Source organism: Phyllostomus discolor, chromosome 9 (assembly GCF_004126475.2).
Source record: "Phyllostomus discolor isolate MPI-MPIP mPhyDis1 chromosome 9, mPhyDis1.pri.v3, whole genome shotgun sequence".
NCBI classification, from domain to species: domain Eukaryota; kingdom Metazoa; phylum Chordata; class Mammalia; order Chiroptera; family Phyllostomidae; genus Phyllostomus; species Phyllostomus discolor.
Genome location: NC_040911.2, coordinates 72,735,818 through 72,748,238, shown reverse-complemented (window position 1 = coordinate 72,748,238; position 12,421 = coordinate 72,735,818). Strand labels below are relative to the sequence as shown.

The 12,421-nt window shown below is 35.3% G+C and overlaps 1 protein-coding gene across 1 annotated transcript in view; it reads left to right on the top strand.

The window, feature by feature from the left end:
* Positions 1-12,421, top strand: part of SPTLC3 (serine palmitoyltransferase long chain base subunit 3) — a 159,676-nt gene that overhangs the window by 84,382 nt on the left and 62,873 nt on the right. The window contains exons 5-6 of the mRNA XM_028524597.2: positions 4,185-4,309; positions 7,380-7,473. Of these exons, the coding sequence (XP_028380398.1) occupies positions 4,185-4,309; positions 7,380-7,473 (219 nt within the window). The remainder of the gene's footprint in view (positions 1-4,184; positions 4,310-7,379; positions 7,474-12,421) is intronic.

Sequence of the window (12,421 nt, the reverse complement as noted above, 5' to 3'; positions counted from 1 at the left end):
TGAGCATGATAACAGAGATGAGGTAGAGGTCATCATTTGGTCTATTTAAAAATTCTTCTTTTATCAGGATTTTTTGTGGCAGAAAGGGTCATAATGATTATATTTCCATGGCTCACTTAATCTTTTTGTTTGTATCAGATTCTAATTATTACTAATGGTTTAACCAGCCAAGAGATGGAAAATGGTTTGTTTAAAATGAAGGCCTGGGTGGGCAGACAAAAGTTGTTTATTCTATTTCATAAGAATGGGAGTTCTCTTAACCACACAGCAGTGGCCTATGTACAGTATAAAAGCATGTTCTAGACCCATTTCAGATACCACATGTGGCTTTTTCACACTTATTCTGAATGTTTCACAGAAAAACAAAGCTACTAAAGAGGCATGGTAGCTCTATAACCCACACCAGACTGGACAGAGTGGAATAAGAAAGAAAGCAAGGTATTCTAAGAGCTTTTGAGTGATGAGCTGGAAGGTAGGATTCTTTAGGTAGAAGCATTGATGTTGGTTTTAGCAGGAATCACCAGCTCAAGCACAAGTGGCTCAGATGTGTGCTGATCATCACAGTGTAACTAGGACAGCCAGGTGATCCAGCTGGCCAGTTGCCATGATAAATAACCCACTTCTAGGTCAAGTCTAAGGGACAAACAAAATACTCTGGACAAAAAGTGACTACAGTCACAGTGTTGAAGATAATTCTCACATGTGCCACACAGGAAGAATGGTGGCTGTGAAACAAGATTGTTAGTAATACCCACACTCTTTACTATTAATCTGTGTCAATATGAAGACACACTCTTTACTATTAATCAAGTGTCAACATAGAAATCTATACATTCTAACTAAAATTTATTATCCAGTTGATGTCAGCAAAATCCAGCAGAAGTACATCATCCATAAGCATAGTGTTCGTACTTTTATCCTGAATCTGATTTTTATTGATTTGACTGGTAGTAGCAAACTCAGTATTTGGCACCTGAAATAACGCTGAGAACTCTCAAGAGAATACACCGAGCTTGTATTTATTCCTTTATTCAGTGTCCCATTGGATAGATAAACCTTCAGGCTGAGAACAAGTGTCAATATATGCACAACATAGCAATTTGCAGAGCCCTTGTCACTACCAATCTCTGACTGTTATTGACCTGCATTGCTGGAGGCCTTTTTCAGGTATAGGTATTTTCAAACTGGTGCTCACTGCCTTGCCACATTGTTGCCCTAGTGTCACATGGTTCTTGGCCTTCTCCCCTGTGCCATCAAATACTCTAGGCTCAGTTCGGTCTTCATTCTCCATCAGAAGACAGAATACAACTCAACAAGCACTTATTATGTGTCAGTATTGCATAGGAACTGTGGTCACCAAAAGGAATATTTTAAACACAGTGTCCATACCCTGAGGGATCTTCTGTAATAAAGAAGATTGCCCCTGGAACATCTGCAGTTCAACCTAATAAATGCTATAAGCATTATGTGATCTCAGAAGAGATAATGACCAAGTTTGTCTAGGAAAGCTGAGAACAGAATCCCAGAGAAGAGGTCATTGTTTGGTGGACCTCAAAGAGTGAGTGGGTGCTGCAAGAAGACAGATGTGGAGGAAAGAGTATGCCCAATGTCAGGGAAACCTACAACGGCACCTTTCCCAAACTCTCCAGAAAATGCAAGTCCACTCAGCTGTTTAGTAAAAAAGCTGAAACAAGAACCCAAGTCTTCTTGTGTCCAGGACAGTGGTCTTTTCATTATGTATTCTTGGGGACACTTCATTTGGGATGCATTCTCTGTTAGATAAAAACAAATCTGACAAATAATTATGTGACCATGGTTTATCTTTAAATTTCAGTTTCTCTTTTTATTCCATAGTATATCTTTGATAATAAAAAAGTTTCAAATTACAATTTAAAGTTTTAACATTTCCCCCCAAAACTTGAGTAAAATTGCTGGGCTTTGCTGGAATACTTGCTTTACTAATGTTTCTGACACTTGAAAAAAGAATTATGGTTTGAGAAGAAAGACCTCCAGCCATCTGTTAGATGACAGTGTGATTTCTCAGGAAAGACAAAGATTGAACATCAAATGTCAATTTCCATATTAACTGCAAAATTAAACTGAACCATTCAGTGCCTTCTACAGTTTAACACCTCACCATTTGAGCATAGTAAGCAAGCTAATTTACCAATTTAAGTAATTTCTGATATCACATTATGTTTAGTAAAATATGTTGACCATTATGTTTAAAGAAGCATGTTTATAATATTTCTGAATATGCTAACAATATTGCTTTAACTTAAATTTGAGTTAAATCTGGTCCTACATTCCAAATTACAGCATCTCTCCACTTGTACATTTTTCTGTTCTGTTAAGAGTATCATTTACCTGGCTGGCATAGCTCAATGGATTGAGCGCGGGCTGGGAACCAAAGTGTCCCAGGTTCGATTCCCAGCCAGGGTACATTCCTGGGTTGCAGGCCATAACCCCCAGCAACCACACATTGATGTTTCTCTCTATCTCTCTATATCTCCCTCCCTTCCCTCTCTAAAAATAAATAAATAAAATATTTTTTTAAAAAAAGAGTATCATTTAAAGCAGTACTGTCCAATAAAAATATGATGCAATTTGCCTCTAATTTAAAATTTTCTAGTAGAAAATTTAAGACATTTTTAAAAGTTTTAAATTCATCTTTATATTCTCTACCCAAAGATCTGAAATAATATCATTTAAACATGTAATCACTATAAAAATATTGATGAGCTATTTTACATTACTTGTGTTGTACTACACCCTAAAAAATGGTGTATATTTCACCCTTATAGCACATCTCAATTCAGACATTACATTTTCATTGAGCAAAGTGAAACAAAATAATAAAGTTGCATTTAGTGGAAAATACAGGGTCCAGCAGAAGACCTGCTTGAGTGTGGTTGATAGGGTAATAATATGGGTATAATAATTTATAGTTTTAATTTGAACATTTCACCTAAAATGACATATGGTGTGCTTGAGTATGATAGTGTTATGTTACAGAATTACATGCTTATGATTTTGTAATAAAGATGTTGCAATAACAAAGGGGTGTTATTTGTGCTGGACCCTGTATTTTATAATGCTTCAGTATGAACATTTAAATTAAGTTAAATAAAATTTAAAACTCAGTGTTTCTATTTCACTAACCACACATAATCAGAGGCTACCAGATGGGGCACTGCAGACCTAGAAGTCAGAGTGGTGGCACACGGAAAACTGGGAGCACTAGGCTTACTCTCAGCAAGGCAGGAGGGGATTGTGTGTAAAAAAGGGTTAGAGAGTAAGCATATAAAAGATAGCAGAAGGTAAACACATGAACTTTGGAGTTAGACTAGATTATCTACATTGCTTTTTTCTTTTACCTTTTTTACACTTTAGCTTTCTTAATTATAAAGTAATACTACCTGCATTACTGGGCTATTAAGATTAAATGATATAACTTAAAATAGTGAGCTTTGAAATCTGACACATTCCAAAGATTCAATAAGGTATAACTAATGTTACTAGTATTCACGCAAGTCACGGATCTGTTTACATTTAAGTGTGGGGAACCTTTGAGTAATTTAATTATTTGCAGGATGTAGAGTATAGAGAGAGAGAAATTGTGGCATTTTTCTGTAATTTTTATTGTATTATAAGGTACTTAATAGAAAAAGTGCACCAATCACAAGTATACTGCTCAATGGATTTTCACAAAGCAAACACACCTGTGAAATGAGCACCCACATCTAGAAATAAAATACTTAGAGAGCCTCAAAGCTCTTCTCATGCTCCCAATAAAAGAAACCACCATCCTGACTTCCAACACTAGAGTTAGTAGTATCTGTAAATTTTACATAAATAGACTCATACAGCCTGTATATGTGTCTGACTTCTTTCACTCAATCACCAAATTGTGAGACTTAGACTTTTTTATGTTGTTGTATGGAGCAGTAATTTGTTCTTTCTCATAGCTATGTTGAATTCCACTATATAAATACCCCCACAATGCATTTATCCATTTTATAGTAGATACACATTTGGGTTGTTTTACATTGGAACTATAGCAAATATACCTGCCATGCACACTCTTATCTAGGTATTTTGGTGATGGGTATGTAGTGAGATTTGAGTTTTCATTCTTGGACTTGTTGAAGGAAGACTCGCTCATCATATTATTTCATGTGCAGGAACCTTGAATAAGCATAAAGAGTTGGAGGACCTTGTGGCTAAGTTCCTGAATGTAGAAGCCGCCATGGTCTTTGGGATGGGATTTGCAACTAACTCAATGAATATTCCTGCTCTAGTAGGAAAGGTAAGAATTTGTTAACATAATTGTTTTCTGCTGTATTATTCCTAAGAATTATAACTCTAAGAGGGTCCTTTGTTAGAGGTATGGCTCAGAAGGTCCTTTTCTGAGGAAAAACATACTCCGGTTACAGAATTACAGCCCAGATGTTAGTCAAATTTCATCTTCCATGATGGTTTATCAAACCCAATTAAATTCTTAAGCTCTCAAGTGACCATCTGTAATGTAGCCAAAACATATTATGCATTTATTTGAATAAAACTTTGTGCTTGTACCATTAATTTATTTATTAATTCATCTAATAAATCCCTGATTGAGAATCTACTATACCAGTTGTGAGGTAAGATACAGGACATCAAAGATGAATAGGACTTGTGCCTTGTAAATTTACGTAGTTTACATTCTAGTGAGAGAAAAACACACCAAATAAAATAGGATGACTAAAACAGAACAGGCATGTATATACATGGGGAAGGACAAAAAGTTGCCCCCAAATTGTTCTTGAGAAAGCCTGTGTAAAGTGGGTAACATTAGAACTGAATCTTTTACTTATCTGTTAAGATAGGTAAGTTATTTTCTCCTGACAAGGAAGAAAAAACAGCATGCATAAAAGCCCAGTTTGGGAAAAACTAGAGTATAGGGTAGTAGATGAAGAAGAGCCCAGAATAAAGGCAGAGGCCAAATTGCAAAAAGTCTTGCAGTACAAATCATTAAAATGTTCCAAATTCTTCTGGAAAAAATGGGGAGTTGGCTGGCTCACTTCAAGTGAAAGCAAGTGTCATAACCAGACACGTTTTTTTAAAAAAAGTTGACTCATGACAATTAACTGTGGTATATGGTTTTTTATTGCATTATGCATTTTAAAATAGAAAGAAATAATACAATAAAAATAAAATAAATTTAAAATTTAAAAATAATGTAAAAATACATACATACACACATAAACACATAAATAAGTTTATACATACATATAAATACATAAATAAATATTAGAACTAGACTAAGTTCTTCAGAACCAATATTTTTAAGGTATCACAAGGATTGGTTCTCATATATAAAAAGCACTATAAATGACTGAGTCAATGCAGTGAATAGGATTCACAATTTCTATCTAAATCTTTTCTATCTAGCAGATGCTGGTAGTGAATAAAATACCTAAGAATAAAAACATAGGGAAATAAAACATCTGTAAAAGACATAAAGACAACATTAGAACAGCTAGGGAAATATAACTTTGAGCAGTATATTAAATGATAGCATTATATAAATGTTTGATTTCTTGGGTATTGCATATTGCATTGTGATTTTGTAGTAGAATGTTCTTGTTCTTAATCAATACATGCTGCAGAACTTCAGGATGAGGTATTATGAGGTTTACAAGTAACTCTCAAATGTTCACCAAAAAAATAAATTTGCACACATCAGGAATATAGAATATGCAATGTTTCTGGCTCCTGCCTCAAAAACTTAAAACATGTTATGTTTCCAAAATATAAGGAAGAACTCATAGATTCAGGGTGGCCATGAAAGACAAATGGCAACCATAGTTTGTATCTTCAGTTTTGGTATGGTTGAGCAATTTCATAAAGTAAAATTTTTAATTAAAAATGCAAAATCATTTTACAAGCTGTAATTTATAAGCAGTAGATTAAATTGGGATTTTCCACCTGCCTCCAAGTGAATTGCCATTCATATTTTTCCAAATGTAGTATATTTTAACTGCAAAGCAGTGGTACTGTTGTTATATGGAGATCCATACAGTGAAGAATGAGATTCAGTAATTCCACGTTCTCACCAACACTGGATGATTTATTGATGATAGCCATTGTGACAGGGGTGAGAAGATGTTTCATTGTGGTTTTAATGTGGTTGTAATGATTAGTGACATTAAGCATCTTTTCATATGTCCATTGACTGTCAATATGTCCTCTTTGAAGGAGTGTCTATTCAGGTCCCTCTGTTGCCCATTTTTTAATTAGATTGTTTTGATTTTTTGGTTTAAATTCTTTATAAACTTTTAATATTAACCCCTTATCAGATATATCATTGGCAAATGTGTTCTCCCATTCAATGGGGTGTCTTTTCATTTTGTTGATTATTTCCTTTGCTGTGTAAAAACTTTTCAGTTTGATGTAGCCCCATTTGTTTATTTTTCTTTGGGTTTCCCTTTCCTGAGGAGATATATCATAAAAAAATATTGCTGTGAGAGATGTCCAAGATTTTACTGCCTATGTTTTATTCTAGGATTTTTATTATTTTGAGTCTAACTTTTAAGTCATTAATCCATTTTTTAGCTTATTCTTGTGTATGGTGTAAGAATGTGGTCTAGTTTCATTTTTTGCACATATCAGTCTAATTTTTCCCAAAACCATTTATTGAATACTACACTATCTTTACCCATTATATATTTTTGCCTCCTTTGTCAAATATTAATTAACTGTAAAGGCAAAGGTTTATTTCTGGGCTCTCTATTCTGTTTCATGGTGATGGAAGGAGACTTGACTTGGGGTGGTGAACACACAATACAGTGTACAGATGATGTGTTGTAGAATTGTATACCTGGAACCTATATAATTTTGTTAACCAGTGTCACCCCCAATAAATTCAATAAAAAGGAAAAAAGAATGAGAATTGAAAAATAAGAGTTAGAATTTTCCTATAAAATAGATCCCTGCCTTTCAGAAGAAATACACCAAAATGGTCCCAAATAAGCCATCATGGGATGGAAGGGCCCCAACAAGTCCACAACCCACTCAAAAGTATATCAGTTTTCCTGTCAAACATCAATTCTTTAGACAATAGTTGATGCTTAACAAAGATCTTAAATGACCTTTTCTGCAGAAAATTATATACAAACGACTAAAGATGTAGTCCCTTAAAACAATCCCCATCTCAATCATCTAAATGTTATGTAGTATTTTATTCATATAGACACCAGGTTAAACTCTTGAGCTTTTAAAACTGAAGTGGTTTGCAGATCTATGTTTCAAGTTTCAAACATCTTCCTGCTTCCACATGTTGTTCTTCCTTAATTTTATTTATTGATCTGTGTTTTGCATGCTTGTTTTCTTAACAGGGATGCCTCATTTTAAGTGATGAATTAAACCATGCATCTCTCGTGCTTGGAGCCAGACTCTCAGGTGCAACCATAAGGATCTTCAAACACAACAGTGAGTGTCAATATATTTGTCCAACATGTACTGCTTGTTTCTAGAAGAAAGTAAAAATGACTGTTGGGGCTTTGTTCTTGCTCTTCAAACTGAGAGCTTGGCCTAGTGAAACACAATTATGTTTATATACACTAATGATTTGTTAACCTCTGCTGACCCAGAACAAATGGTTGAAGTGCATTAAACACTCAGATTGTTAAGTGCAACCCAAACACATTAGTGTTAATGTTATTAGTGGTCTTGCAATATGGTCTCTGAAGATCTGACTGATCTCTTAGAACTACCATTTAATTATCACAAGTGTTACAACTCTTCCTTTTCTATTACTTGCCTTCGGAAAATAGGAAGACTTAAGTTGCATGTCATAGTCAAGTAAAAAGAGATCTTCCTCAGCATAATGCTTCTTTTCACTACCCTGTTCACCATATGCTCAGACACCCCCCCACACACAAGCAGTCTATTCAACTGTATTAAAATGCTCTTTCAGGCTCTGAGCCATATGGCTGGATTATAAGGAGGAGGCAGAGGCTATTTACCCTTAAAGACTTGATGGTACAGCATGGTAAATATTAGGGAATACTTTTAAAACAGGTGGTGGGGGACAACTGTGTTCTATTGTCCAACTGTGCCTCTGACTTGTCGCATCACCTTGTGTAAATCCTTTTACCATTCCTTTACTCAGTTTTATTATCTGTAAAATAAGAGTGTTGAACTCCCTGATGTGCAAGGATCTTCTTGGTTCATTTTCTCATTGTAATTCTTCATTACTATCATCAAAATTCTCCTTTCTGTGTGTGCACATGTGCACACACACATTCAAACACATACACTCTTGTTTCCTCTCTCTTCTTTTTCTCCAGCTTTCTCTCCTGATTTCCTTTCCTTTCTATGTTTTCTTTTCCTCTTCCTTGGCACTACTATCTGTGCTTCAAGGGAGTAACAAAGACTAAAGTGAGAAGAAGAAAAGTAACAGAGAACTGAGAGGAATTGTTCCAGTTGTTATGTCCACTTCACAAGAATCTCAACCAAAGAATAATTGTCACATGGGAAGAAAATCAAATGAATGGGGGAGTTTTAAAGTGAATCTGCTTTCTAAATTGTAGATTTTTTCTAATTAAAAAAACTCCTGCTGCCACCAAATGGGGCAAAGTCTTGCCATGACTTGCTGAACTGCCTTTAGCAGCTGTGTAAATATGAATACTCTGGAGTGGAGTTCAGAACCAAATACTCCGGAAGAACTAGACTTCAGGTGTCTCAGACCTAGCTCAATTATGACAGCCAGCTCAGTGTTAATTCAAAATATGTTGACCCCATTTCTTAATTTTGCATGAAACACTTGATCTTGGCTAGTCTATAAGTTACATTCCTCCAGCCCTGTTTTGTTTACCATTGATTGTCACATCTAGACTCCAATTATTTTGACAATGTTAGGAATTCATGTTTGGAGTAAACATTTCATATGTTCAAGAAAGGAATTTATTAAGAGAAAGGAATTTATTAAGAGACCACAGAAAATGCTTTGGTATTAGCAAAATTATACTATATTTTTTTGGCTCTTTGGCATGACAAATGATTGGTGATCAAAGATTTCATCTACTTGGGGAAGGATAAAGCATAGTTGACAGTTATTCAACTGTAGTTCTATCCATTGGTATGGTTAAATGTAATAATCTTATTCTTGGAAGCATACATATTCAGTTGTGATCTATAAGGAACAAATAAACCAGATCATGATCAGGATTAACCTGTCATTTCTTCACTCCATTCTACTGAGGGCAGTGGCTCATGACCCTAGTTTCACAGTAGAGGTGTCTAGGGATCATCTATAAAAGATCAATGACAGGACCCACCTCCAGATAAATAAAATCCAAACATCTCTGTTGGAATCAAGGCAGATGAATTTTTGCAGAACTCTCCCATATGATCGCGATGCACAGTGAGGACTATAAACCTTAGAATCTTATTTTCTAACCTCCTTTTGTTTAGGCTGACACTGGATCTTGCCAGTGCATCCTGGGATGTATCACCACACACACATTGCCATGTTAATAACTATCATCACTCTTCCTCTCACCATGGCTAGTGCTGTTAACACTCCTCATCTAAAGTTGATAAAGGGGGTCAAAAATACAGAGAAAGTTTTCCAAGCCAAAATTTATTGAATACTTATTCTGATTCAATCACTGTGTTCAGCCTTTAGAGGATATAAAAATGATAAGGTAATATCCTAGCTATGTGAGAGTTTACAATCTAGTAGGAGAAACAGATATGTATGAAAGTAACTGTATTATGGTTTAAAGCAAATAACAATAAGGCCATGGGGATATCAGAATAAGAGTACAGGCTTTGGCCAATACACCCACTAGAAGAGCCAAAGTAAGAAAAGATGATACCACCAAATGTTGGCAAAAATATGGAGAAACTAGAACTGTCATCCATTGCTGAAAGATTAAATAGTACAACTTCTTTGCAAAACTCAATGGCAAAGTCTCACAAAGCTAAATATATTTGTGTACTATGACCCAGAAATTCCATGCCTTGGAATTTCCAAGTGAAATGAAAGCATATGTCAACAAAAAGACTTGTACAGAACATTCATAACAGCTCTATAATAGCCCTAAACTGGAAACAAGCCAAAATTTGTCAATAAGAGAATGGAAAAAATTATGTTTTATTCATATAATAGAATATGACTCTATAATAAAAAGGAATAAACTACTAATACATATAACATGTATGACTCTAAAGAAATATTGTATAACAAAAAATAGACACAAAAGAGTACATACTGTACAAGTTTGTTTATAGGAAATTTAAAAACAGACTAAATTAACCTATGACACTAGAAATCATAACAATGCTTGCCTTTTATTGTGGGGGAGGAAACTGATGAGCGAAGGCATAAAGAAACTGCTGTGATAGAGATGCTTGATACTTTAATAGGGTGATGCTTACAATCTTATTAAAATTCATTGAATTGTACACAACATCTGTATATTTCCTTATAAATAAATTGCCCTAAAAATATAATGATCATACAGCATATATAAATTTAAAACCATTGATTTGGTATTTAAACAAGTATAGGTTTTGACCCAAGCATTTGTGTTCTTGTTCTAGAGCTTGTTAGCATGTTGTTCTAGGCAAAGTACTTAACTGTCTTGGATCTCAATTTACATATTCCAAAAATGAGAATAATTACAATACTTGATTCCTGATATGTTGGAGGAAGCATATAAAGTGCTTATTTAGCACAGTGGCTGGTAATGGAAACTCCTGAATTTTTTGTACCTGCTGGGTTATTATAATTATTATCCTCATCATTTGCATCACCAGTACCACTAAAGAACAATAGAAAATATTATGGTGACTCAGAACAATGTAGGGATCATTTTATTTGGGGGGCTGCATGACATAAATAGTATTTGCCTTAGACTTTGAAAGATTAAGAGAATTTTAATCAGGAATGAGAGAGTGGATGTTTCAATCAGAACATAATCTGGAGTTTGAGAAGAGCATCAGGACTTCCAGTGAGACCTGACTATAGGGCTGAACTACTGGAGAAGAGCCTAAAAAATAAGGCCTTGGCTAGTTAGTGTAGAACTGCTACAATGTATAAATAAGCTAAGATGTATGTACTCCAAGAAGCAACAAAGGTTACCTGGGCAGTCGGCTTTATGTTATTCTGTTCCCTAGGTGAACTGGCTTTGCTCAAAGTATTTGGCAGCCTTCTCATATGTTCAGTGGAGATGAAACTCGATGTACAAGTTTTGGGTTAAATTAAATCTTTAAACAGCAACAGATGGAAAGACCATTTACTTATGGATTGTAAAGATTGGCTGTCCTTATAGCTGTACTGTTACAACTCCTCTCTCCTACATTTATTGTTGTTTGAAATTCAGCCTAAATTCTATTATTCACTAGTATTGGAGAGTCTGTAGAGATGATGATGATGATGATAGTTACAGATATCTATATGTCAGCAAGATAGGCAGGTGGACATATATATATGCACACATACCCAACTGGACGACTAAGTGAAAGCCTTATCTATTATTAACCAAGCATCTCTACCCTCCAGCTTGGGTAGCAATCCTCCAAGATGCCACCAGTGATCCACCACCTCCTGGTATTTATGATTTTGTGCAGTCCCCTGCTGCATTGTCTCAGGATTGGTTTGTGTGATCAGAAGAATATAGCAGAAGAGATTATATGTCACTCTTAATATTATGTTTTAAAGACATTGTGGCTTCTGCCTCTCCTTTCTTGGATCACTTATAAGGATGTTGCAGAAGTTTCTTAAGCCACAATACCCAGTAAATGTCCCCAAATTCCTGACCTGCAAAATCTGCAAGATAATAAGCATTTGTTGCTTTAAACCTCTAAGTTCTGCAATAATTTGTTACATAACAATAGATAACTTATATACTTCTCTGGCCACTGTTGCTGAGGCAGAAGTGGAACACCTGAGCATGACTTTCTACTTCCCCCTTCTTGGAATCTAGAATAAATAGCTCATTCTAAAATGAATGGTTCAGCCAAGCCTGAGCCTTTCAACCCAACTCCTTTATCCACTTGCTCCCTGGCAAAAAAGCCAAAATAAAACAAATTGGAACAGAACCATTCTTGGTCTACATGGGACAAGAAACTCAAGAGCCTGCAGCACAAAGGTCAGGAAGTGAAATAAGGTTTGTCTACTGCTTCCTGAGACAAAGTTTCCTGTGGCCAAACATCAGGCTTTGACTCAACATGTTAGCCACCCCTTTTCTGGGTGGAATGAGGCAGAAGCGGCTCAAAGTAGTTCTTTTGCTATTGGCAAAAGCTGAAATATGAAGACAAGGGATAATCATCACCCACCTTCCAGTTCTACAAATAGTCATAAAAAATATAGCTCTTATCTGTGGATGTATGGAGTGGATGCCATCAATGTGAACATGTCAGTGCAGGT